This window comes from Anolis sagrei, chromosome 4 (assembly GCF_037176765.1).
Source record: "Anolis sagrei isolate rAnoSag1 chromosome 4, rAnoSag1.mat, whole genome shotgun sequence".
In the NCBI taxonomy this organism is placed as follows: domain Eukaryota; kingdom Metazoa; phylum Chordata; class Lepidosauria; order Squamata; family Dactyloidae; genus Anolis; species Anolis sagrei.
The window spans coordinates 104,392,491-104,419,816 of record NC_090024.1 but is presented as its reverse complement, the minus strand read 5'-3'; the positions used below and the strand labels follow the sequence as shown (position 1 = coordinate 104,419,816).

The 27,326-nt window shown below is 40.9% G+C and overlaps 2 protein-coding genes across 4 annotated transcripts in view; both read left to right on the top strand.

The window, feature by feature from the left end:
• Positions 1-16,585, top strand: part of ANKS6 (ankyrin repeat and sterile alpha motif domain containing 6) — a 41,159-nt gene extending 24,574 nt beyond the window's left edge. Inside the window, exons 11-16 of the mRNA XM_060774640.2 lie at positions 1,444-1,601; positions 6,835-7,024; positions 8,479-8,546; positions 12,763-12,879; positions 14,675-14,768; positions 15,876-16,585. Of these exons, the coding sequence (XP_060630623.2) occupies positions 1,444-1,601; positions 6,835-7,024; positions 8,479-8,546; positions 12,763-12,879; positions 14,675-14,768; positions 15,876-15,925 (677 nt within the window). The 3' untranslated portion in view covers positions 15,926-16,585. The remainder of the gene's footprint in view (positions 1-1,443; positions 1,602-6,834; positions 7,025-8,478; positions 8,547-12,762; positions 12,880-14,674; positions 14,769-15,875) is intronic.
• Positions 16,586-24,873: 8,288 nt separating this feature from the next.
• NFX1 (nuclear transcription factor, X-box binding 1) overlaps positions 24,874-27,326 on the top strand; it is a 44,342-nt gene continuing 41,889 nt past the window's right edge. For all 3 annotated transcript variants that reach the window (XR_009631398.2, XM_060774643.2, XM_060774641.2), the window contains exon 1: positions 24,874-25,031. Coding sequence is in view for 2 of the 3 variants with exons in the window: in XM_060774643.2 (XP_060630626.2) it covers positions 25,004-25,031 (28 nt within the window). In the remaining variant the exon portion in view is untranslated. The remainder of the gene's footprint in view (positions 25,032-27,326) is intronic.

The following is a 27,326-nucleotide window of genomic DNA, read 5'->3' as shown; positions in this document are numbered from 1 at the left end:
GCCCCCCGCCTCTGGAACGCCCTTCCTAGAGAAATAAGACAGGCCCCATCCCTCCCCTCCTTTCGTAAGAGCCTGAAGACCTGGTGGTTTAAACAAACCTTTGAGAATGACTAGTTCTTGCTCAGCCCCAGATACTGTTGAATATGGCCATATCTTTTTCTACCACTACCCAGGTTACTTCCTATTAGGCCCCGGAAATGAACAGCCATAGACTCTACCTAATTTCCCGGGCCCTCTACAAATTGCACTAGCCTCGGCCCGGCCTTTTAAATTGCCTTGAACAGGCAGGATTATTTTAAATATATATGTGCTATTGTGATTTTTTATGCTTATATTAGCTTGTTAACTTTATGTTTATGTTGTTTACTTTGTATGTATTGATGATGTTACCTGGAAATCGTTCTGAGTGCCCTCGGGGAGATAGAACGGTATATAAATAAAGTTGTGTTGTTTTTGTTTTGTTCAAGGATGCCATCCATCCATCTTGCCCTTGGTCGGCCCCTCTTCCTTTTTCCTTCCATTTTCCCCGGCATCATTATCTTCTCTAACCTTTCCTGTCTTCTCATGATGTGGCCAAAGTACTTCATTTTGGCCTCTACTATCCTTCCCTCCAATGAGCAGTTGGGCTTTATTTCCTGAAGTATGGACTGGTTGGCTCTTCTTGCGATCCAAGGCACTCTCAGAACTTTCCTCCAATTCAAAGGCATCGATCTTCTTTCACTCAAGTCTTCCCTATGGTCCAGCTCTCACATCCATAGGTTACTACAGAGAATACCATTGCTTTTACTATGCGGATCTTCATTGCCAGTGTGATGTCTCTACTTTTCACTATTTTATCGAGATTGGTCATTGCTCTCTTCCCAAGAAGTAAACGTCTTCTAATTTCCTGGCTGCAGTCTGCATCTGCAGTAATCTTTGCACCTAGATATGCATGTGAGTCACTGCCTCTACGTTTTCTCCCTCTATTTGCCAGTTATCAATCAGTCTTGTTGCCAGGATCTTGGGGTTTTTTTGTGTTTAACTGCAACCCAGCTTTTGCACTTTCTTCTTTCACCTTGATGAGAAGGCTCCTCAGCAACTCCTCGCTTTCATATCAGATAACATGGGATTTTATTCAGCTGTGTGGAATGGGCCTCAGATGTATGGCAACCTTTCAGAGGAATTTGCCATTGCTTTTATCTGAGGATGAGAAAGTGTAACTTGCTGCCATCAGTTATCCAACCAGCTTGCCTGCTTCCCTCTCCCCTCTCTCTCACAAACATTTGAGGTTGTTGATGTTGCCTCTTCCCATATTAGCTTCTCAGAATTACATCTTTTAAAACATCTTTCCTCAAATAAAGGAGCATTTGCTTTAAAAAAAAACACAACAACGTTGGACTGTGGTTAGCTTTTTTAAAAAAAATTAATTTTAATTTACACATTTGAATGTATTTTTATTTTTAGGTGGAAGTGCCGATAGTGTTTTGTCTCAAATTGCAGCTCAAAGGAAAAAAGCTGCTGGTATCCCTGAACAAAAGCCAAACAAACAGCAGACACCAGTCGATCCAGCTCCTTCATCTCCTCCTCCTGGAGATGCCATCATCAGTGCACACGTCCTGAAGGTTTTAGGAATTATTTCTTTTAAACTAAAATATGCCTCCTTTAACGTTCAAACAGCATAGAAGTTGTTGATGGTGTTCATAAGAGACCCTGGTGGCGCAAGGGGTTAAACCAGTGGTTCGTAACCTATGGGCCACAGATCACCAGTGGGCCGCAAGGACGAAAATCTGGTCTGCAAGCCTCCTTCCTCTTTATTTATTTTATTTTATTTTCGCTCCTTTCGCACTGCCTTCCACTCCTTCCCTGTCACTGACCAGCCCCAGCCCCTTGGATAGACCACATCAGCTCTAGATTATTAAATATGGGTTTCTGTGGATGATCAGATGGCGACTACTGGATGGCATATGTTCTTTATCAGAAACTAGAGCTGACTTGATCTATCCAATGCAATTTTCTGAATCATCACCCCCAAATAACCAAAGCAAATCTAATGTTGACCAAAAAAATTGGTAACCCTTTTGGTACTAAAGTTGGAGAACGGTCCCTGGTCAAAATGGTCCTTGGTCAGTGGTCCCTGGTCAAAAAAAAGGTTCAGAACCACTGGGTTAAACCTTTGTGTTGACAGGACTGCTTAGTGAAATATGGTGGTTTAAATCCATGGAGCGAGGTGAGCTCCTGTCTGTCAGCCCCAGCTTCCTATATGGGGACATGAGAAAAGCCTCCTACAGGATGGTAAAACATCTGGGTTTCCCCTGGTTGGCATCCTTGGAGATGGCCAATTGCAGTTTCTTAAGTCGCTTCTGACACAAAGAAAAAGAAAAGAAAAGAAAAAGTAAGACTACATGGCTTAGGTCTAGATTTTTTGAAGGGCCGTATCTCTCTCTCTACACACCTGTGAGATATATATAATCACCTGTGGAGGGCCTTCTCTCTGTCTTCCCATTCACTCAAGCACATTTGGTGTGAACACAGAAGGGGGGCTTTTTGGTGGCTGCTCCCATTTTGGAATTCCTTCCCAAGAGAGATCGGGGTGGGGTGGGGAGCATCTCCACTTTCCTTTCACAAGCAAGTTAAAAAAAATAATTTCCATGAAGCTTTTAGGGGATGATGAGGGGCACACTGCTAAGGAAGTCATGGGTGGGATTTTGGAAGAGTACCGTAAAAACCGGGGTATTGGACGACTTTCTAAGCCAAGAAAGTCATCTCAAAAATGGGGGGGTCGTCTTAAACGCCGGGTATACCAGCATAACAGTGTGTTGGAATGCCATTTGCCACTCCATCAACTGAATCTGCCTTCCTTGCATCCCAGGCAGCACCTCGCCGCCGCTGTAACTCTTGTTGTTCCCTTGCCTGAGGTGAAGGGAGGGGGCAAGGAGGAGGAGTGCTGGGAATCGAAGCCGGAGGGGGGGGGGAGAGGCGGGGGGGGAGGCAATGTGGGGAGTCTTTCCTCCCCTCAAAAGGAACAGAGTTCAAAAAGGGACTCCCCAAACTGGGAAGCTAACCTCATAGCGGGTCTCCTTCAGGGAGACCGGCAAAACCGCCTGTGGAGCTTTCCCCCAGAAGAGGCTCCTGGAGGGAGGGAACGAGGCTTGAACAGCCTCGCTAAGCCAATCGCCTTCATTTTTTAAAAAAGAAGCAGAACAGGGGGAATTATTAGAAACCACAGCAGAAGAAGGAGAAAGGAAACAGAGAAGAGAGCTTGCAGCAGAAAGGGACGAAAATTAAAGGAATTTAAAGGAACCGAGGAGGAGAGAACTAGAGAAAAAGCAATCCAAGAAGGTCTGTAAAGCACAGATAGTGCTTACTGGAAAGAGAGACGAAGAGAGACAGGAGAGAAAGAAGCAGTAAACCAGGGAAGCAATACAAATGCAAAAAAGGAGATGGGCTTCCTGTGTGTGCTGTGCTTATTGTGTGGCTCCTTTAAGAGAAAAGGGACGCTCCGAACCAGGAAGGAGCTGAAGCCGGCAAACGCAGGCAAAAGGGGAGGAGTCGCGACTCCAGAGGAGGAGGGGAGGCGAAGGAGTGCGGAAGAAGGGCAGTCCAAAGCCAAAAAGGATATGGAAGAAGGGAAGGAGACAGAATAGGGAGGCAGTAAAGGCAGAAGCACGGTCAGTAAGGGCAGAAGTAAGAGGTGGAGAGATAAGCTCTGGAGAGAACTGATGAATTCAAGAAAGGAGAAAAAAGTAAAGAAGGAAAGGAGAAGAGAAAGGGTCTAGAGCCTGAGAGGGATATTGAAGAATAAACATAATAAAAAGAACAATAAAATAATAAACAGCAAGAAATAAAGAAAAAATAACAAAATGAGTAAAAAGAATATACAGATGCCCAAAAAAGGAGAGAGGGAGTGAGGAGAAGAAAAGACAATAAAGGAAATCAGCTGGGGTCCATCACATACAAAAAGAAGAATCCTCAGGGTGGGACCTTTTACATCCTAATCAAGAAAGAGCAATTACTAGGAGGGTGCTTGGGACAATTACAGAAGAAAGCTTTTAGGTTAAAAGCAAGCTAGTGAGCAGACACATTAATATGGACAAATTTACAACTCCTAAAATGAACAAAAACCTTACAACCATAGAATCATGGAGTTGGAAGAGACCTGGTGTGCCATCCAATCCAACCCCATTCTGCCAAGAAGCAGGAATATTGCATTCAAAGCACCCCTGACAGATGGCCATCCAGCCTCTGTTTAAAAGCTTCCAAAGAAGAAGCCCCCACCACACTCCCTCCAGGGCAGAGAGTTCCACTGCTGAACGGCTCTCACACTCAGGAAGTTCTTCCTCATGTTCAGATGGAATCTCCTTTCTTGTAGTTTGAGGCCATTGTGTCCTGGTCTCCAGGGAGGCAGAAAGGAAGCCTGCTCCCTCCTCCCCGTGACTTCCTCTCACATATTTATACATGGCTATCATGTCTCCTCTCAGCCTTCTCTTCTTCAGGCTATACATGCCCAGCTCTTTAAGCCACTCCTCATAGGGCTTGTTCTACAGACCCTTGATCATTTTAGTCGTCCTCTTCTGAACACATTCCAGCTTGTCAATATCTCTCTTCAATTGTGGTGCCCAAAATAGGACACAATAACCACACTAACAAGAAGACTCTCCATACAAGGGGAACCATCTCTAAAAGACCTTATGTTACAATTACAGAAAATACAGGATAACCAAGAAAAAATGCAGGAAAGTCTGCAAAAAACATTCCAAGACGAGACAGGGAAACTAATAAGCGAAATCAAAGAAGAAATCTCGGCAATCAAAAATATGTCAGAGATATCCAACAAGAATGAAAGATAATTCAAAAAGAGAAAGCCAGCATTACAAAATCATGTGATAAGATTAACCAGAAAATTAGGGTTTCCATTGTTGTTGTTGTTGTTATCAAGGAGAGTGAGTGGGGTTGGACTGGATGGCCATTGGGGTCTCTTCCAACTGATGGGTTCCATAATCATCATCATCATCATTATCAAGCAGAACTGGATGGCCACCTGTTGGCAGGGCTTGCATGTGTCTTCCTGCTGACAGGAGTGAGTGGGGTTGGGCTGGATGGCCATTGGAGTTCCTTCCAACTCAAGGGTTCCATAATAATAATAATAACTATTATTATTATTATTATTATTATTATTATTATTATTATCAAGCAAAACTTGATGACCACCTATTGCATTATGTCTTACTGCCTGACAGGAGTGAGTAGGGAATGTGTCCAGAGGAGGACGACTAAAATGATCAGGGGTCTGGAGAACAAGACCTATGAGGAGCACCTTAAAAAGCTGGGCATGTTTAGCCTGAAGAAGAGAAGGCTGAGAGGAGACATGATAGCCATGTATAAATATGTGAGAGGAAGTCACGGGGAGGAGGGAGCAGGCTTCCTTTCTGCCTCCCTGGAGACTAGGACACAATGGAACAATGGCCTCAAACTACAAGAGAGGAGATTCCATCTGAACATGAGGAAGAACGTCCTGACTGTGAGAGCCGTTCAGCAGTGGAACTCTCTGCCCCGGAGGGAGTGTGGTGGAGGCTCCTTCTTTGGAAGCTTTGAAACAGAGGCTAGATGGCCATCTGTTGGGGGTGCTTTGAATTCAATTTTCCTGCTTCTTGGCAGAATGGGGTTGGACTGGATGGCCCATGAGGTCTCTTCCAACTCTATGATTTTATGACATTGGACCCAGCCCTGGGCTCACTCTAGGTAAGGTAAAATCTTGGAGACAGGGAGGGCTGGGCAGGCAAGAAGAACTGACCAATTCAAGCAAGCATTGTATAAAACAATCAGGCAATTGCTGGTAAGATACATGGTTGACAGCTTAGAAAACACACAGCATGGCAGCTCCCATGGGTTTATTGTCTTATCCTTCCTTTCAATTTTAGAGGGAATTAGGAAAAGTTTAATCCACTTTAACTGTTTTATGTTTACATGTTTGATGACAAGCAGCCTTAAGTTTATAAGTGACAGCTTTCCTGCTAAGAGCCTACATGTCATAACCATTTGCATTAAAATTACCATATTGAAATCTAATCTGATTTATTTTTATTTTTATTGGGTGTGCGTTGGAAGAGGGGTGGTCTTATACGGCGAGTATATCACAAACTCCATATTTTAACTGGAAAATTTGGGGGGTCGTCTTATACACCCAGTCGTCTTATATGCCGGAATATACGGTATTTAATTTTAAATGTAATATTAGTTGTATTTTTATTGTTTCTTAACTGTATTTTAACTTGTATTCATGAGACAAATATCTAAACAATTGTATTTGCTGTGTTTTTAAATTTTATTAAGATGTGTCATGTTATTGTAAGCCACCTTGACTCCCTATGGAGGAACGTGTGGGAAAGAATAAAGTTAATTATACTATTACTACTACTACTACTACTACTAATAATAATAATAATGATAATAATAATTTCTGTAGTTACAATTTGTATCTATTTATGGCTGGATCTACACTGCCCTATATCCCAGAACCTGATCCCAGATTATCTGTTTGAACTGGATTATATGAGGCCCCTTCTACACTTCCATATAAAATCCAGATTATCTGCTTTCAACTGGATTATAAAGCAATGCAGACTCATATACACTGAGTGGGTTAAAGCACTGAGCTGCTAAGCTTGTTGACTGAAAGGTCGCAGATTCAAATCCGGGGAGTGACGTGAGCTTCCGCTGTCAGCCCCAGCTTCTGCCAACCTAGCAGTTCGAAAACATGCAAATGTGAGTAGATCAATAGGTAACGCTCCAGTGGTACATTTCAGTAAGAGAAATATTTCAGTAAGAGGAATATTTTTAATATGTTCACTCAAACAGAAGTTGGAAGTCAAGAAGAAGCCTCCGTCTGAGAATTCCTCAACTTCTAAAAGCACTTCCCCAACTCTCACCCCTTCACCATCTCCATCGTTGTCACCCAAGGTTCAAAGCACAGAGTCCTCAGCATCTTCCTCCCAACGACAAGGGAAAAGTAGTGGAGGCTCCAGCAGTGGCACTTTAACGGATGACGGTGAGTAGACCCAGGATCAGCCAGGTCATATGAGATGTAGCCCTTGCTCTTAGAGCATGCGGCTGGCTTTGTGTGTCTGAATGATCTCTGAATGAACGCTTTGGGATGTTACAGAAACTCTTCTCACAAGGATATTCATTTTCAATATACTGAACAGAAGGTTCTTGAAAGGGAACAACAAGAGATCATATCCTTGTATCCTGATATTCTGCACTACCAGTGGTTCACCCACTGCGATGTTGACACTCACCAAAGGGAAGAAAGTTATCCTATTTCCTGGATAACAATCAGAGAGCTCTCTCAAGTCAGGTCAAATGATACTGTTGACTTTAAGAGTATGGCTTTTAATTTGATTTTAAATCCTATTGATGATAGGTTTATTATATGAATATGAGATTTTATTACTTTTATTATATGAATGTTATATGATAGCTTCATTATAAGAATATGATAGTTTTATTATATGTTAATTTATATTTGTTTCTTTCACTTTAACTCTTGTAAGCTATCTTGATTTTCAGGAAGAGGTAAAATATAAATAAATAAAATATTAGAAAAGAAGGAAGTTATTTCTTTGTAGGCTTTTAAACGGAGGCTGGATGGTATTTTGTTCTTTTTCTGCATGGCATGTGGTCTTGTCCAACTCTATGATTCTAATATGAATTTAAAAGTTCACTCAAGACATTTCCCTTATTGGTCCTCATTCTCAACAGACTGCCTCAGTGTGTTCTCTAAAGAGTTAAAGAGTAATCAGGGCTGTAGCCGGGGGGGGGGGGGTTAGGGGTTCATTCCCCCTCCCCCCAAATATTTCAGATTAAAAGAAATCCCTGGTTTACTCATGAATTTTTTAACTGGTTAACCAACCCCCCTGCTAAGTCTATGAGCAGCAAAAAATTAACAACTCCCTCCAGAACTGCAAGCAAATTTTGACAATTTATTCATAGTCATTACTTGCAGCAATAGCTGATACAGTGGGAGCAACCTAGTTGGCCCACCCACAACTGGTAGGCAAAGTCTAAGGTATGAGAGGGATTTGAAGCCCCCGTGAAGGAGACGGGAAAATTGGTTTAATTAAGTCTATATAAAATATAGAATGAATCATATTATTTACATTATTTAAATTATTTTGTGTTATAGAACTACTTATGATTCACTAAAAAAATTCAACCCCCCCCCCCCCCCCCAAAATAATTTTCTGGCTACAGTCCTACTGGTAATCCCATATTAATGTATGTGAAAGACAAAAGACAAGTAGCATTTTAAGTTGTATTGCACAGATGGCTTTGTTGGGCATTTTCAGGTTCAAGGGATAATTTGTTGGCTAGACTATGATGTGATTTTGCCTCTTAGTTCAAAATGTTCATCCCCAAAAATATATCTATGATGCCCAGCCTTCACAAAACAAAACAAAACAAAACAAAAAACCAATATTATTTTCTTTTGTTAATTTAAAGACGAACTCACAGGGATCCTTAAAAAACTCTCCCTTGAGAAGTATCAGCCGATTTTTGAAGAGCAAGAGGTAAAGTTTTATTTAAATGTTTTTTTTCTTTGCTTCTTGTTACTTGCTGTGTTTTTGCATACCTGACTTAAACTTTGGTTGTGTACAATCACTGCATATTATGACTGTTAAAAACTGCTGCTTTTCCCAGATACTGGTAGTGTTAAATTTTATTATCTGGCTTTTCGGAAACAATATTTTCAAAGAAAATCGCAGGTGGTGGCAGTTAATACATGATATTATTTCTAAATATGTTTTCATCATCCAAGCCAAATAATTTGTGTTCAGCTGAAGTCTGGACAATTATTTAAGGTACAGATACATAGTATATGGCTTGTGCTGTGTCTGTCCTATTCAGATTTTTCCCAAAGACAAATTGCTGGCATCCTTGTTTCCAAAAGCCTATTTCCCTTCCACCGCTTAAGGCAGTGGTTCTCAACAAGTGGGTCCCCAGATGTTTTAGCCTTCAACTCCCAGAAATCCTAACATCTGGTAAACCGCCTGGGATTTCTGGGAGTTGTGAGTCAAAACACCTGGGGACCCACAGGTTGAGAACCACTGGCTTAGGGGGTGCTTTGATTGTGCTTTTCCTACATGGCAGAAGGGAGTTGAACTGGATTGCCCCTGTGGTTTTTTCCTATTATATGAGGATGATAGTGATGATGATGATGATGATTATTATTATTATTATTATTACCATTACAAAGGACTCAGTGGACATCTGTTGGGGTGTGGGTGCTTTGATTGCACTTTTCCTGCATGGTAGAAGGGGATTAATGATAATGATAATTTGACTTTTATACCCCACCTCCATCTCCCCGAAGGGGCTTGGTGTGGCTTAGAAAGGGACAAGCCCAGAGAGCACAGAGTTAAAACGTGATGCAATAAAATAAAAACAAAACAAAACCAAATAGAAACATATCACAATAAAACATTAAATTGGATGGCCCCTGGGGTTTTCCACTGAAATACTGTTGAGTTCATGTTGATCAAAAAGTTTGCCTATGCCTGGTATATACAGGGTGAGGCAGCGTAACTGCCTTTTTTAAAATGTGCGCCATTCAGTCGGTTGAAGACGTAGCGGAGCGCTAGTGGTCTTGTTCGAGAGGCGGGAGTATAAAGTTTTGTCCTGACACAGTTCAGTCGCCATCATGAGTTGGAACAGTGAGGAGTGTGCTTTTGTCGTTGAGGCCTCCTTTTTGAGCGGATTTGGAGTGGCCGGCCCGCTCTCCAGATTTGGCCCCTTGTGATTTTTTTCTATTGGGTTTTTTGAAATCCCGTGCTTATGTGAACTGTCCAAAGACCCTACAAGATTTGAAGACCAACATCCAGGAAGAAATTGCCAACGTAACGCCTGCTATGCTGGCAAGAGTCATGACAAACGCCAGAAATCGGTTTACTCAGTGTATGGAGAATGGAGAGTGGGGGACGTCACCTACCTAATTTTATCTTCAGAACTACGGAAAATAAAACTTTAGGTAGGCACCTACATTATTAAAAAATCTGATTCATACAATGGGTTGTATTAAGTTTTGAAAAAAGGAAGTTATGCTGCCTCACCCTGTATATTCATTATAATATAACATAACAGATAAACATTTCTTGGGGCTCCAAGAGAAACATTTACTTCAAAAAGGAGTCATCAGCTGAAAAAGTTTGAGAGCCCCTGCTCTAGAGTACTGCTTCTGTTCCTGATCCAAAATTGAGGGACACAAAGATTTGGCAACAGGAAAACCTTTCTGAACACCATCTATTTGCACAAATCTGTTTGCAACAATCTGCAATGTTTGCAGTGGACTCTGAAGAAGGTGCCTGAGCTGTACTTCACACAAAGGAAAATCAGCTTGTTTAGCAAGCCTTGTGAATACAATCTTACTATGTTTGGTTTTTATATACTCTTTTATAAACCCAGGGTTGCAAGAAGTCAACTGAGGTATAAGCCAAAGCCAAAACTTAGGCCTCTTCTACACTGCCATAAAATCCATATTATCAAAACAGTTAATCCACATCTGCTTTGAACTGGATTATATGAGTCTGCACTGCCATATAATCCAGTTCAAAGCAGATAATACGGATATTGTATGGCTGTGTAGATGGGGTCTACATGTTCCTCCCAACTTCCATGTATGGCAAATAGCTTTTGCAGGTGGTATTGAAGGTTTCTATGGCTATCAGCCATTCCTCGTAACCACAAGATTTTCTTTTTACCATAAACTAAGTTGCTTTTAATTATATGTATTAGAGAGAGAGAACGTGCACATAGACCGAGGTAGAATTTATTGGCAGACTGCAGGGATTCAGGGGCAAAAAAAGGCATCTGGGGCCAAATACCATTCATCAGCTACAGTTTCCCCAGCTTTGCTCTAGTGCTTTAGCTAGACACTTGCCATCCATTCTTTCCTTTCAAAGTGAAGATTTCCAGTGCATTGTGTGCCTTCGGGATATGTTGAGTGCATTCTTGCTCAGTTCTCTTCTTGCTGCTATGTTTGCAACTCTTGCTTTTTTTAAAAAAACTAGTATGTTTCAATTTACTCTCTTTTAAAATTCTGCACCTTGCAAAGAGCAGTCAGTGTCTTTTCAAAGCATACATTAACCATTACTCATGTGCATTGTTTGAATGAATGTAAGTGATATTTTAGGATCACAAAGCAAAAATCTGGAGAGCTTTTTTTTCCAGTTCATTGCTCCCCAAATATAGGTCCAAATGCTTTTGGCATATGATGGTTTCTTTCTTTGAGCTGAAATGGAATAGCCATTTCGTGCTCAATTAAGCATGTTCTACTGTAACATAAACCCTTCAATTCCCTCCAGAAAGGAGTTGTGCTTTGTTATTTTTATTCTGTTATTTACTTTGTTATCGTACAAGGCCTTACAACAATGCAGTTTTTAAAAAGAGCCATTATTTCCATACTTCATATGCAGGGAGCTGAAAATGGCAAGACACTTGCATGGAGCCGTCTACTGAATTCATAAAATCCAAAAATTCCTTCACCTCCTCATAGCTTTAACACTTTAAACAAATGATGCATTTACTATAGTAACACATCTTCAAGCTCTGAAAAGGAATAAAAGATAGAACATTATATGAGGTTTTTAAATAACGATTTGGAGAGAGAGAAGAATGTAAATACTCCCTTTGCATTATACCATTGTCTCCTACATATCGTATATACTCAAGTATAAGTTGGGTTTTTCAGCCCTTTTTTAAGGCTGAAAAAGCCTCTTCGACTTATACTTGAGTCAGAGTTATTTATTATTTTACTCTGTTATTGTTGTTATTATTACATTTATATTATTTTAATCTATTATTGTTTTCATTACATTTATTATTTTACTCTATTTATTATTATACTGACACAAAAACACAGTATGACACACCAAACGAAATAAATAGGCTGGATTTCATATCACAAAATCACAAGTCGAACATTTCCCAAGCGTCTAGGACTGTGTGATGTATTTTCGAATGATGCGCACAGATCCAAGTAAGGTGGCCTTTTGCAGTTGACAGATTGTGATTTAGTCAATGTTTATTATTTTCAAATGCCATCTGAGATCTTTTGGCATGTCACCCAGTGTGCCGATTACCACTGGGACCACCTGTACTGGTTTATGCCAGAGCCTTTACAGTTTGATTTTAGGGCCCTGATAATGGCTGAGTTTTTCTTGTTGTTTTTTGTCAATTCGACTGTCACCTGGTATGGTGACATCAATAATCCATTTTTTTTCTTTTCCACTCTTTTATTTATTTATTTATTTCATTTATTATTTTACTCTATTTTTATTATTACATTTTTTTATTTTACTCTATTATTATTGTTATTATTACATTTCTATTATTTTACTCTATCATTATTGTTATTATTACATTTATTATTTTACTTTATTAGTATTGGAAGGATACATAAGCACATTTACATTGAAGGTGGTTAGAATAATGGTTTGATCAAAGTTGGACAGTCGTATCCTAAATTACAGTTTTATGTAACTATTCAAAAACATTTAACCTACTGATGCCTCAATTAATGTAATTTTATTGGTATCTATTTTTATTTTAAAATTTACCAATAGCTGCAGCATTTCCCACCCTTGGCTTATACTCGAGTCAATATGTTTTCCCATTTTTGTGGTTAAATTTAGGTGTCTTGGCTTATACTCATGTCGGCTTATACTTGAGTATACATGGTATTTAAGAAAAATATATATTACAGTATATTTGTGGCTTTCTTTTTCGCAGGTGGATATGGAAGCTTTTCTTACTCTTACTGATGGTGACTTAAAAGAACTGGGAATTAAAACGGATGGTTCTAGACAACAAATTCTGGCAGCTATTTCTGAATTGAATGCAGGAAAGGTATGGCATAATATCTTATAATTTAGTAGCAGGTATTCAGTAGGGTTTTTGCCCTCTTTTAAAAACTTTTTCTCACAAAATCAGGGAGAAAACGAATAAATTCTAGCAATATAACAATGGCAGCTCTATTATACCCAGAGATGAAGCCTGAATTTTCAGAAATAGACAAATTTTAGTGAGTTGCCTCTGTCTGTTTGGAAGCATATTTTGAGCTTTTGATGCAGCAACATGGAATCAATGTCTTTTGCTGTGGGTTCATGTCACAGCAGTGGTGTAATGCTTCAGGGCTCATCCCTATGTCAACAAGGTTGCTGCTATAAGTCCTTTTTGCCAGTCAGTTCCATTAGGCAATAGATATATTGCAAATGTAGTTCTCTTCAGAGCAAAAAGATTTCTACCTAACACTGCTAAATGCATTTGGCCAAAGAATGCAAAGCTATTGGATTTCTTACCGAGTTGCCCAGCCAAAGTACATACACAATACACTGTTGAGTTTTATGATTCTGTCAAATTCTGATCACAATGTTCAGCAGCCTTATTCTAGATTACTAGAAGCCACGAACAGACTGGAATAAACAAGCTTATTTCCATTGGCACCAGCAACAGACACATTCAATCTCTTTGCTTAGTATATACCACTAACTAACTATGTAAGAATTGACCATGGAACAACAGCAACAGACACATTCAATCTCTTTGCTTAGTATATACACTTAACTAACTATGTAAGAACTGACCATGGAACAACAGACTGGTTCAAGATTGGGAAAGGCATAGGGCAGGGTTGTTTACTCTCCCCCAACCTATTTAACTTGTATGCAGAACACATCATGCGATGTGCGGGGCTTGACAAATGCAAGGCTGGGGTAAAAATGCTGGAAAAAACATTAACAACCTTAGATATGCAGATGACACCACTTTGATGGCCGAAAGCGAGGAGGAATTGAGGAGCCTTCTAATCAAGGTGAAAGAAGAAAGTGCAAAAGCTGGATTGCAGCTATACATAAAAAAAACCAAGATTATGGCAACAAGAATGATTGACAACTGGGAAATAGAAGGAGAAAAAGTGACAGACTTTGTATTTCTAGGTGCAAAGATTAGTGCAGACGCAGACTGCAGCAAGGAAATCAGGAGACACTTACTTTTTGGGAGGAGAGCAATGTCCAATCTTGATAAAATAGTGAAGAGTAGAGACATCACACTGACAGCAAAGATCCGCATAGTTAAAGCAATAGTATTCCCTGTAGTCACCTACGGATGTGAGAACTGGACCATAGGGAAGGCTGAGCAAAGGAAGATAGATGCTTTTGAACTGTGGTGTTGGAGGAAAATTGTGAGAGTGCCTTGGACCACGAGAAGATCCAACCAGTCCACACTTCAGGAAATAAAACCTGACTGCTCATTGGAGGGAAGGATATTAGAGGCCAAGATGAAGTACTTTGGCCACATCATAAGAAGAAAGGAACGTTTAGAGAAGACAATGATGCTGGGGAAAATGTAAGGAAAAAGGAAGAGGGGCCGACCAAGGGCAAGATGGATGGATGGCATCCTTGAAGTGACTGGCTTGACCTTGAAGGAGCTGGGGGTGGTGATGGCCGACAGGGAGCTCTGTTGTGGGCTGGTCCATGAGGTCACGAAGAGTCTGAAACAACTGAATGAATGAACAACGACAAACTATGTGGCAAAATATATCCTTAAAGATTAATTAGAATCGTCTTTCTCTCTGATAATCAGATTACTTTACTTAAATATTGAATATAGATTTACTTTCTATTTTAATTGTGATTTTTAACAGGGCCGAGAGAGAAAGATTTTGCAAGAGACGATACACAATTTCCATTCATCCTTTGAAAGCAGCGTTAGCAACACTAGCCCTAGGAAGCCTCAGTGTAAGTACAGGATGTTTACTTATTGCTAATACAGCACCGTTTGGCAGGTATTACTTGATCCTGACCTCCTTGAAACTGGATCCACAGCTTAAGCTATGTTTTGTCTACGAAATAGTAATGTAATTGTACCGAATATAATTAAACAAACCTTTCCTTGTGATGTTTCAATTTTTGAAGGGCACTTTTTTCTGTTTGACATATTTGCTATGTGAAATAATTGTGAGGATAAAGCTGAACACAGATCCTTGGCTCATCTCTGGAGATCAACATTTTAATACATCAGACTTTAAAATTAATTTTTAACACATACATTGTGTTTTATAAAAAAGAAATTCCTGTTTCTCTAGAAAATTGGTGTAGAGATGAATACAGGATTCTGAACTAAAGGATAGGGTTGTGTCCTGATGATGTCCCCAACGTCATTGCAATGACTTATTTGTAGTCAGCAAAATCATCTTATTGCCACAAAAAGCATGCAAATTGAGAGCTGAATGGGTCAGTTCTTTAACCAAGTCATGGCTAACCACTTTTACAATTATTCTATCCTTTATCCCAATGGAAATCTGGTGGTTATAGTAAAGAGGACATAGATCATGTTCAATGTATTGTCAAAGGCTTTCATGGCTGGAATCTCACTACCTCACTACCTCTCTACCTCTGAGGATGCTTGCCATAGATGCAGGCGAAATGTCAGGAAAGAATGCCTCTAGAACATGGCCATATAGCCTGAAAAAACCTACAGCAACCCATAGATCATGTTGTACCTGTGTGAAAACCTGCTGTGACACCTTTGTTGCGAAGGGGCATTATTTTGCAATAAGTGCAGAGTTACCACACAGAACATTCAGCAGTAGCTCATAAGTACTTAGAGAAGAACTTGGGTGTTGTTCTCACATGCATTTGGAGCTCCAGACTATTGTCTGTTATGATAGTTAACCACTGCTATGTCGTAAGCATCTGGAGAGGGAGAGGCACAGGGTCATGAGGACCGATTCTCCTTTTTATCAGGTTAGATAAACATTTTGTGCTTAGACCGCAAATATTAGTTTTAAATTACTCAAGCACTTTGTGTGTAGTATAACCAAATTAATGGCTTTCTGTTTGCAGCACCAGGGAGCTGGATAAGACCACAGGAACCGTCTCCTACCAAGAGATAGTCTTGAACCAAGGGGTCCTACTATTTTGCTACCAGGAATACAGATGATGGAATCTAGCTGCCATGAAGAAGAAAGTCAAGCACACCTTTGTTGCAACTTCTTAGCACAAAACATGCAGAAAAAGACTCTGTGCCATATCTTTTTTTCTGCAAAGTAGACTGAGCTTTAATTAAATTTAAATCAATTACTCATTTAATTAGTTTGATGGTTTCAGGGCTGTCAAGGAAGAACTGTACCATGAAAGAGAAAATGTATAGGTCATTTAATGGAAGAACAGGAACAAGACTCTTGGAAAAAATCTTGCAAAACCTGATTGGGCACAGACGTCAATCTGAAAGTTAGGAAAGAGTTGCCGAAGTATGTGTAAGGTGTTGGAATTTGCTTATAGTAACCACTCATTTATAGTAAATGAGTGGCATGTTAAAGTAAGTAGGATAGGCGGGTAACAAATAAAATGTATATTATTATTATTATTATTATTATTATTAATAAATGACGAGAGGAAGCCACGTTTAAGGGAGACTGCAGTGGTATTGTGAGAAGAATGAAGTAATGTCTATTGTTATGCTACTGTATCATGCCCGAGGCATGTTTTTTATTAAGTGGCAAATGCATTTTATATCATGAATATTTAAATACATTTCTTTGACTGATTTGGAACTCGTCTTTTGAGTGCATGCCTGGCAAGTCAAGGCTTGAGAGTGCAGAGGTTACCAATTTACGACACACATATAATAAACACAGGTTGGAGGCCAAGTATGGTGCACTAAAATGCACCATACTTTTTTATATCTGTTGGGACTTGGATAAATTGAGATTAGCCATCCCTTCGATGAGCTCACATCGTAGGGATGGCAAATCTCAATTTATCCAAGTCCCAACAGATATAAAAATTAATGAAGCTGTTTTTGCCTCGTAGCTTCGAGACACTTTGGATCCCCGCTCACCCCATGTCAGAAAACTGCATAGTTTTCCAGAAACAGTGCAACTTTCACTGAAAACTGCTGATTTTAATGTGAAAGATACTACTTTTAGGCTGCCATGTGTGTTTTTGCACAAGATTGCTTTTTTACAACATAATAAGAAACCATATTGCACAACAAAAGTTCTATGCAACATTAGCAATGTTGCACAACAACTTAGCTGCTTTTTCACTTTTTGTTGTGCAATAGTGTAGCTGCAGTTTTTCTCGGCTCACATTTTTTCCTGCTGTGTAAGAGTTGGCCTGTGTGAGTTTGAAATTGACAAAAACCGCTGCCACAATATCAAACAGTACTCTGTGTTGTTTAAATGGGGGTATAATGTACAATTTTTTTGCAGATTTCCCAAGTATATAGCCAAAACCAGCCTTCTGTACATAATAAAAAAACCCTGTGAGTATAGGTTTTGACTACAAATCTGTGCAGACTTTCAAACTCTTGCGCAGCTCTCCAAAACATTCATGTTGTGCTATGAACATGAAACAAGCAGTTTCTGCAATTTGCAGGAGCCTTTGACATGCTGTTTTTCTTCCCACCAAAGTTTTCCAAGGGATCCTAAACGCCAAATCTGTTCAGGAAGTCGAGAAATTTATTTTCCATTCTTACTATCTTGTTATTACAGGGTTCAATTATAGCTGTAGATTCTTTACCAACAATTGCCTAAATGTAGTTGCTGGTGCCAATTATCTACAAGCAGAACACTGATAGGCATTATCTAATCAAGAATCTACTTGAATTGTGATTACAGGTAACTGATGGATCTAGTAGGTCTGTTGAAGTTGAAAAACAGCTTCCTTCTACGGCAAAATAAATTTAATATTCGAGAGAGTTGTTTTCTGACACTTTAGCTATTGTGGTAATTGCAGAGGGAAATGAGCAGCCTTAAAGGTGATGATCAATGCCAGGGGTCCTCAAACTAAGGCCCGAGGGCCAAATGCAGCCCTCTAAGGTTATTTACCCGGCCCTCGCTCAGGGTCAACCTAAGTCTGAAACAACTTGAAAGCACACAACAACAACAACAATCCTATCATCAGCCAAAAGCAGGCCCACACTTCCCACTGAAATACTAATAAGTTTATATTTGTTAAAATTGTTCTTCATTTTAATTATTTTATTGTTTTAAAGCACTACAAATAAGATATGTGCAGTGTGCATAAAATTCATTCATTTTTTTCCAAATTATTATCTGGCCCTCCAACAGTTTGAGGGACTGTGACCTGGCCCTCTGTTTAAAAAGTTTGAAGACCCCTGATCAATACTAATGAGCACCTGAGGGCCCAGTAAGGTAAAGATGTAAATAAGAGAATAGTAATATTCACATTTCCCTGAGCTGGTTTGCTTTCCATGTATTATATGCTTGGCCGAAGACTGTAACTTTAGAGAACGGACTAGGATCATTTGAGGTTCAAGTGTAGCTGATGCTACTGGAGAAAAATCTGATTACTTCCTCGGAACTGTGTGTGGAAGTGGAATATAATGTTAAGGAATTTATAACAGCCAAAGGCAAGTTAAAGCACTGACTTGGGTAGGCAGCTGTAAAGGACTGAGAATTTAAAAGAGCTGGGTCTTGATGTGAAGATACCTCGTGACGGCTGATGGATTTGAGAGAATAGTCAACATTATGGAGGGAGCCATTCTGTGATAGTCATTTTCTTTAAAAGAGGCTTCGTGGAGGCTTAACCATGCCCCTAAAAGACACAGACATGTTTATAAGCCACTATAATGGCTGATAGTGGCAAAACTTTACAAAAAATGCATGGTAAGTAAAAAATAATTTGCTTCTATGATCTTTACGGAAGGGACTATCTGCCTTGCCAGATACTACTGAACTGCAACTTGCATTAGCCTTAGCCAGCACAGTCAGTGGTGAGGTAGTCTAAGCTGCAACATCTAGAGCAGGGGTCAGGAACCTTCGGCCCTCCAGGTGTGGTGGACTTCAACTCCCACAATTCCTTGAGGCTTTGTAGGCTAAAGACAGCACAAGGAATTGTGGGAGTTGAAGTCCACCACACCTGGAGGGCCGAAGGTTCCCCATGCCTGATCTAGAGCATTCTCCATCCCTACAATGTGTTTATCATATTTTCCAGTATTTCTTTCCATTCTAGGACTGATATAATGTACCATTCCCTTGTGTCAACTCTAGCATTATAGCTACACTTGCATTTCTTTGCCATAGGGGCAGTTATAAAATATAAGAGTAGCGGCTCACATGCAATACCCCTCCGTGTTTCTTAAGCAGTTTTTACACAATACAATCACTATGTGGAGCTGTGGCTTCGGAAAACGCTGTCCATAAAATAGCAGATCTAAGAATGCATTTTGAAATATTTCTCCCTTGCTCTTCTCTAATGGAAGGTGGGAAAGAATTGTTATCCTCAGTGATGTTGACTACTTCCCCATCATGGTGTCATCTGCAAATTTACAGTATGCTATCTATTCCATCATCTAAGACATAAAAATGTTGCACATACCAGGGCATCCAACTAGTCGCTTCTCTCCACAGTGAAGAGGAACCATTGGTAAGCATATCCTAACCACTTCATCACATTTACTAAATTCCACTAAGTGCTACACTTAAAATGTGGGAAGCAACTGTGTTCATCACATTAGGTTGGGTTCAAGTGTAGGATAGAGCATTCCTTGCATATTTTAAGCATGGGGTCAGCATTCTTTTCAAACATTTCAGAAGGTGGTGGGGAAGTGGATTTTTGGTAATGAACTCGATGTTTGGCCAATTCTGTAATGTGATGGCATTTGTTGCTCTCAGATTTAAAATGAAACGTTTCTCCAGTGTGAACCTGTATTGGACAAGACTCATAGGCCCCTTCTACGCTGCCATATAGAATTGAAATTATCTGCTTTGAACCAGATTATATGGCAGTGTAGTCTCAGATAATCCAGTTTAAAGCACATAATGTGGATTATCTGCTTCGATAATCTGGATTATATGTCAGTGTAGAAGGGATCTGATTTGGCCCTTTGGATTTTAATCCTGTCACTACCTCCGTATGACTCAAGCATGGATATTTGTCAAACATCTTCCACACAGAGACTGAGCTAAATAATGTCACTTCTTTGCAGTTTTCTTGTTTCTTAAAAGTAATCTTTTCACGATTTTGTTAAAATGTGTCTTGCCGCCTCACCTTTGTTTGTTAGAGTTCATTTTCCTTATTTTAATCCTCATTTAGATAACTTTCTACTTTTTGTAGCATTTAACCAGAGGGGAATTAGAGAGAAATCTTGTAGCTGGACAAATAAGACTGATTTACCATTACTCCACACTGAGACCATGACTATTTCTGAGTGGACTCTCCTTAGCTAAGTTGTGTATATTTGTTTAATTACCTAATAAAACATAGAACAGCTTCAATCCATTTAATAGTGTTAGAGCATGTCTGCTTTTCAAAAACTGCTAAGTTGCAAAGCTTAGTTCCACAGCCTTTGTTTCCTTTTATAGTTTCCCTTACTGAGATCATCAACTTCTCTGGCACCCTAGGCTTGTTTGCACATTTCCTATCTGTGGTATACATTTTAGCTGAGCTTCTGTTAAAGGGGCTTTAAATAGTCTCCCATTGTCCTTAAAGAATGTGACCCTTTTGACTCTCTTTTCCAATATCTTAACCAAAGAGAGAGAGAAAGCCAAAACAAAACCCATGGACAAAAAAGGCTGTTTCTGTGTTTGCAGGCTTTGTTCCTAAGCATATTGCCAACTTGCATTGACATTATTTCGGTGGCATCTTCATGGATTTCTGTGTACTGAGAATGGACTTGAAAGTTTATTCTTTGAGATTTCAGGGGTAAATGAATGAATTCCACATAAGGCCTATAATCACCCAGAGCAAGAAGTTGGCTGAGACCAAGGCTCTGACATGTTCAACTGCCTTCTCCAAATCAGTAGTGAGAAGACAAAGCAATAGTTTATGTACCTCACTTGCCTAGATAATAATAATAATAATAATAATAATAATAATAATAATTTGTACCCCCACCATCTCCCCAAAGGGACATGGGGAGGCTCACAGAAGCACTCCAAGTGCCACATTCAGACAGCAATGTTGTTGTTCATTCGTTCAGTCATCTCCGACTCTTCGTGACCTCATGGACCAGCCCATGCCAGAGCTCCCTGTCGGCCGTCACCACCCCCAACTCTTTCAGACAGCAATACATAAGTATAAATACAATAACAGGTATGATCAACAGTGCATAGTTTCCAACAGACCTCACAACCTCTGAGGATGCCTGCCATAGATGTGGGCAAAATGTCAGGAGATAATGCTTCTGGAACATGACTATACAGCCCGGAAAACTCGTAGCAGCCCAGTGATTTCGGACATTAAAGCCTTCTACAATACAGTTTATGTTATGTTTAGCTGAACGCCATTGCTTAAATAAACCAAAAGTTAAATCACAAAAGCACAAAAAGGCAAAAAACAAAAACACTAAATCAATATCAGCGTATTTAACACCAAAGGACTGAAAAACCTTTAGAAGGGATAGGAATCAGGGTCCTGGGGTGCCGATTTATAGCATATTTAGCAAGTAAACATCTAACTGAGCAGACACACAAGTCTACTGGTCACAGCCTTCCTCAAAGTAAGTAGTGCATTACTATTTAAATTACATAATTAATTATTACATATACACGAAGACATATTATACATATTATGATGCAAATGCAAATAGGTGACATCTATTTTGGTGTGCATATACATTGACTGCTGAATACAGTTGATAACAAATGCAGAGTGTTTTAAAAACTAAACTATGACTCCGGAGACAAGGTTTCGAATTTCCGCTCAGACATGAAAACACACTGGGTGACCTCGGGTAAGTCTCTCTCTCTCTCTCAGGCAAAACTCTGAACAAATCCTGCCAAGTGATCTCAATGATAGGTTCACCTTAGGGTTGCTATAAGTTGGAAACAACTTGAAAGTGAACAACAACAACATACAGTTGATTAGTCAGTTATCCGACCATAAATTTATTTTTAAGGCAGGCACTTTAACCAACAGCTGTAGCTCAGGCTTTTAAAATCATTAATTACAGAGGACTCCCAAGATGTGGATCTAAGCTTTCTCTGTAAATGTAACTCTTTTTTACATTCATTTGCTGAAATGGTGTGTCCTACTTCATTGTCATAATATCCACTTCATCTGGATTCCATCTGAATTTGTTTATTTTCAAAAAAATTAAAGTGTGGTGAAACTAAACTGACATCTTGATACAATGATTAAAGAAGAAAATCTGTGAGGAATAATGTTAGTGCCATCTTGCTGCAATCTGCTCCTAATTTTGTACACAGAATATGGAAGTTGTCTTGGCTGGATGCATCCCCCCATCTTCTGTCCTGAAATAACATTATTAAAACACCAAGCTTACTATGTGAGAGAACAGATATGTCTCACTCAACTGATTTGATATGGGTAACAATTGTACGGATATGTATTTTATTTCAACATTTGATTGTCAATGTAATATGAGAAATTGTGTATGAAATGTATATTAAAGCATGTTTCAAAAAGATGGATCCAATTTCAAATTGCTAAATCCCCACAGCCCATGAAAGAAACTCTGACAATTTGAATTTTAGATATGTATTCACCACAAATATCCTTAAATAGTTATGAATTTGACATGTATTTATGGATTTCTGCTGAAATGAGGTCCATCATTATGAAAAACCCTGCTACTTCATTTACGGCATGATTCTTGTCACCTTGACCTGATGAAGAAGCCAATGGCACTTGCCTTGTGCATTTGATGCATTTAAAGATATGGCTGTTTTGTGATTTTAGTATAGAGCTTTCCAAACTGTAGCACAATCATAGTAAGAAGACTCTATGTGAAATAAGCAGTAAGTCATTATATGTATACACACACACACACACACAGGGTGAGGCAGCATAACTTAATAAAATCCATTGTATGAATCAGATTTTTTTTTATTTTATAATGTAGGCGCATACCTAGAGTTTTGCTTATGTAGTTTTGAAGATGAAATTAGGTAGGTGACGTCCCCCATTCTCCATACACTGAGTAAACCGATTTAAATTGGATTTTGAGTCCACACTGCCAGACAATCAGGAATAAACAGAAAATTTAGGATCACATCCTGGGGGGCCTTCCACACAGCCATGTAACCAAGAATATCAAGGCAGAAAATCCTATAATATCTACTTTGAACTGGGTTATTTAGATAGAATTTGAGTCCACACTGCCATATATTCCACTTCAAAGCAGAACATGTGAGATTTCATTCAGCTGTGTGGAAGGGGCCTGGGATATAGGGCCTGTCTGGAAGGGCCCTCAGTCTACACTGCCACATATTTTAGTTCAAACAGAAAATATGGGATTTCATTCATCTGTGTGGAAAGGCCCCGGGATATAAGGCCTGTCTGGAAGGGCTCTCAGTCTGCCATATATTCTAGTTCAAAGCAGAAAACGTGGGATTTAATTCAGCTGTGTGGAAGGGGCCCAGGATATAGGGCCTGTCTGGAAGTGCCCTCAGTCTGCTCTGCCATATATTCCAGTTCAAAGCAGAAAACGTGGGATTTAATTCAGCTGTGTGGAAGGGGCCTGGGATATAGGGCCTGTCTGGAAGTGCCCTCAGTCTACTCTGCCATATATTCCAGTTCAAAGCAGAAAACTTGGATTTCATTCAGTGGCCTAGAAATGGCCTTTGGCGACTCTGGGCTAGTCTTCTTGGACTTTGAGGCAGTTGAAGGGGCCAAGAAGGAACCCCTGTCTCCTTTGGCGACTCTGGGCTAGTCTTCTTGGACTTTGAGGCTGTTGATGGGGCCTAGAAGGGACCCTTGTCTCCTCTGGCGACTCTGGGCTAGTCTTCTTGGAGTTTGAGGCTGTTGAGGGGGCCTAGAAGGGACCCCTGTCTCTTTTGGTGACTCTGAGCTAGTCTCCTTGGACTTTGAGGCTGTTGAAGGGGCCTAGAAGGGACCCCTGTCTCTTTTGGCAACTCTGGGCTTGTCTCCTTGGACTTTGAGGCTGTTGAAGGGGCCTAGAAGGGACCCCTTTCTCTTTTGGCGACTCTGGGCTAGTCTTCTTGGACTGTGAGGCTGTTGAAGGGGCCTAGAAGGGACCCTTGTCTCCTTTGGTGACTTTGGGCTAGTCTTCCTGGACTTTGAGGCAGTAGAAGGGGCCTAGAAGGGACCCCTGTCTCCTTTGGCGACTCTGGGCTAGTCTTCTTGGACTTTGAGGCTGTTGAAGGGGCCTATAAGGGACCCCTGTCTCCTTTGGCGACTCTGGTCTAGTCTTCCTGGACTTTGAGGCTGATGAAGAGGCCTAGAAGGGACCCTTGTCTCCTTTGGAGACTTTGCGCTAATCTTCCTGGACTTTGAGGCAGTAGAAAGGGCCTAGAAGGGACCCTTGTCTCCTTTGGGCTAGTCTTCCTGGACTTTGAGGCTGTTGAAGGGGTCTAGAAGGGACCCTGTCTCCTTTGGCGACTCTGGGCTAGTCTTCTTGGACTTTGAGGCTGTTGAAGGGGCCTAGAAGGGACACTTGTCTCCTTTGGCGACTGTGGGCCAATCTTCCTGGACTTTGAGGCAGTAGAAGGGGCCGAGAAGGCACCCGTCTCCTTTGGCGACTCTGGTCTAGTCTTCCTGGACTTTGAGGCTGTTGAAGGGGCCTAGAAGGGACCCCTGTCTCCTTTGGCGACTCTGGGCTAGTCTTCCTGGACTCTGAGGCAGTTGAAGGGGCCTAGAAGGGACCCTTGTCTCCTTTGGCGACTTTGGGCTAATCCTCCTGGACTTTGAGGCAGTTGAGGGGGCTGTCAATCAGAGCTTGCGCGTGCTGTCTCCCTGCGCTGCCATTGGGCGCCCGAAGAGCCACGCGCCAGCCTTCTCCTCAGGAGGCCCCAGCCTCGCCTCAGCATCATCATCATTATTATTATTATCATAATTCCAGCCTTCTTCTCGCTGTCCGGCAGGGGGCGCTGAGAGGCGGGCGCGCGGGCGGAGGCGGGGCCTGCGTGCGGCGGAGACGGCGGAGGGCCCCGCAGTCTCTCTTGCTGGCTTCCCGGGCGGGAAGGAAGGAAGAAGGAAGGCAGGCGGGAGGGCGCTGCTGCTGCTGCTTCGGGCCGTAGGGAATGGCGGAGGCGGCGCTGCCCAACTCAGGTAGGCGAGGGGTCCCGGCCTGGCGAGTGGGGAGGGGAGAGGCGTCCCTCGAGGGAACTCCGCGGCCTCCCGGCGCCGCCGCCGCCTGGAGCCCATTTCCCGCCCAAAGCGCGCGCGGAGGGGGTGCTGCTGACGGGCAGGACGGGCGCAACTGCGGCTGTGCTGTCCCTGTTGCCTCCTGGGCACGTCCTCGCGCCCTTCTTCTCTGCGCCTTGCCTCGCTCTATAGGGGAGACCCGCTTTGGAGACTATGGGGAGGGGGGGGGCTCTTCTCCCTGGCTGCTGCAGTGCTTCTCTCCCTCAGAAGGAGCCCCTTTCTGGCGCAGAAAGAGCCGAAAATGTCAACAGTTGTGATTTCTATTAGGGCCCCTTCCACACAGCTGTATAAAATCCCGCATTATCTGCTTTGAACTGGAATATATGGCAGTGTGGACTCAGATATCCCAGTTCAATCTTGTGGGATTCTCTGCATTGATATTCTGGGTTTTATGGCTGTGTGGAAGGGCCCCAAGAGGGGGGAATCTCTCTCCATATTGCAGTAATTACATCTCACAGGCCCCTTCTACACTGCCATATAACCCAGAATATCAAGGCAGATAATCCACAATATCTGCTTCGAACTGGATTATATGGCAGTATAGACGAAGGGTCCTTCCATGTCCATATAGCCCAGAATATCAAGGCAGGTATTTATTTAGCGTGTCATCAGCAACCATGCCATCAAGGCAGGTAATCCATAATATCTGCTTCGAACTGGATTATATGGCAATATAGACGAAGGGTCTTTCCACATCTGTCTAACCCAGAATATCAAGGCAGATAATCCACAATATTTGCTTCGAACTGGATTATATGGCAATATAAACAAAGGGTCCTTCCACATCTTTCTAACCCAGAATATCAAGACAGATAATCCACAATATCTGTTTCGAACTGGATTATATGGCAATATAGACGAAGGATCCTTCCACATCCATATAACCCAGAATATCAAGGCAGAGAATCCACAATATCTGCTTTGAACTGGAGTATATAGCAATATAGACGAAGGGTCTTTCCACATATTTCTAACCCAGAATATCAAGGCAGGTAATCCACAATATCTACTTTGAACTGGATTATATGGAAATATAAATGAAGTGTTTTTCCACATCCATATAACCCAGAATATCAAGGCAGATAATCCACAATATCTTCTTTGAATTAGGTTATCTGAGTCCACACTGTCATATAATCCAGTCCAATGTGGATTTTATACAGCTGTGTGGAAGGGGCTGAAGAGGCTTGGGATTATTCCATACAGCCCTATAACTAAGAATATCGAGACAGGTAATTCACAATATTTGCTTCGAACTTGGTTATCTGAATCCACACTGCCAGATAATCCAGTCCAGTGTGGATTTTCCTCAGCTGTGTGGAAAGGGCCCTGGAATCCCTCTCAAACAACTGGTTGCTCTCCTCCACACAGTTGCAGTGCAGTATGGAGGCGCTGCATTGTCTCCCAGGTTTCGTCAAAAAAATAATAAAATGCAGTGGTGAAGAAATCACTTGGAAAGCAGGAAGCCTTCCCAAACAGGAGCTCGTCCCTTTCTGCCTCCCTCTGCTGAAAGTATACTTTGCTGGCTGGGTATTTTGTTTGTATGAATAGTGCTTTTTCAAAGCGTCCATGGAATAGAATGCCGGTGAGAAGAGGGTGTTTGTTATTAGAAAAACAAGATAGGTTCAGCATAAGATGTACATGCAGTCCCCAAGTTATGAGCAAGATAGGTTCTGTAAGGTTTCTTCTGAAGATGAATTTGTGTGTAAGTCTGAACAGGGATAATTTTTGTTTTTAAATTTAATTTGTGTGTAAGTCAGAACAGGTATGTTTTTGCTAAGTGTAACTCCAGCCTAATGTATATAGCTTTGGAAAGCATAGGGAAGGGTTAACACCCCAATGGTGTTTGTTTTGCTGTCTTTGCCCTTATTCAGAAGATTTCCCCTCACTTTCTGTCCCTGTGATCATTGGATTTTATAATAATTAATAATAAAAACTTTATTTGTATACCGCTGTCTCCCCCAAAGGGTCTCAGGGCGGTTTCCAAAATGTAAGGCAAACATTCAATGATAAACACATTCAAAAATATAACATAACCTAATTAAACTTAACAGGCAAAATAACAACTGAAAGCATAATAAAATACAAAATTTTGCTAAACACACCAAAGATAAAAATATTTTAACCCATTTCATTGTAGCTCCATCATTAGAAGTTCAACAAAACCCATGGCCAGGGTTACTAATGGACATGGCTAAC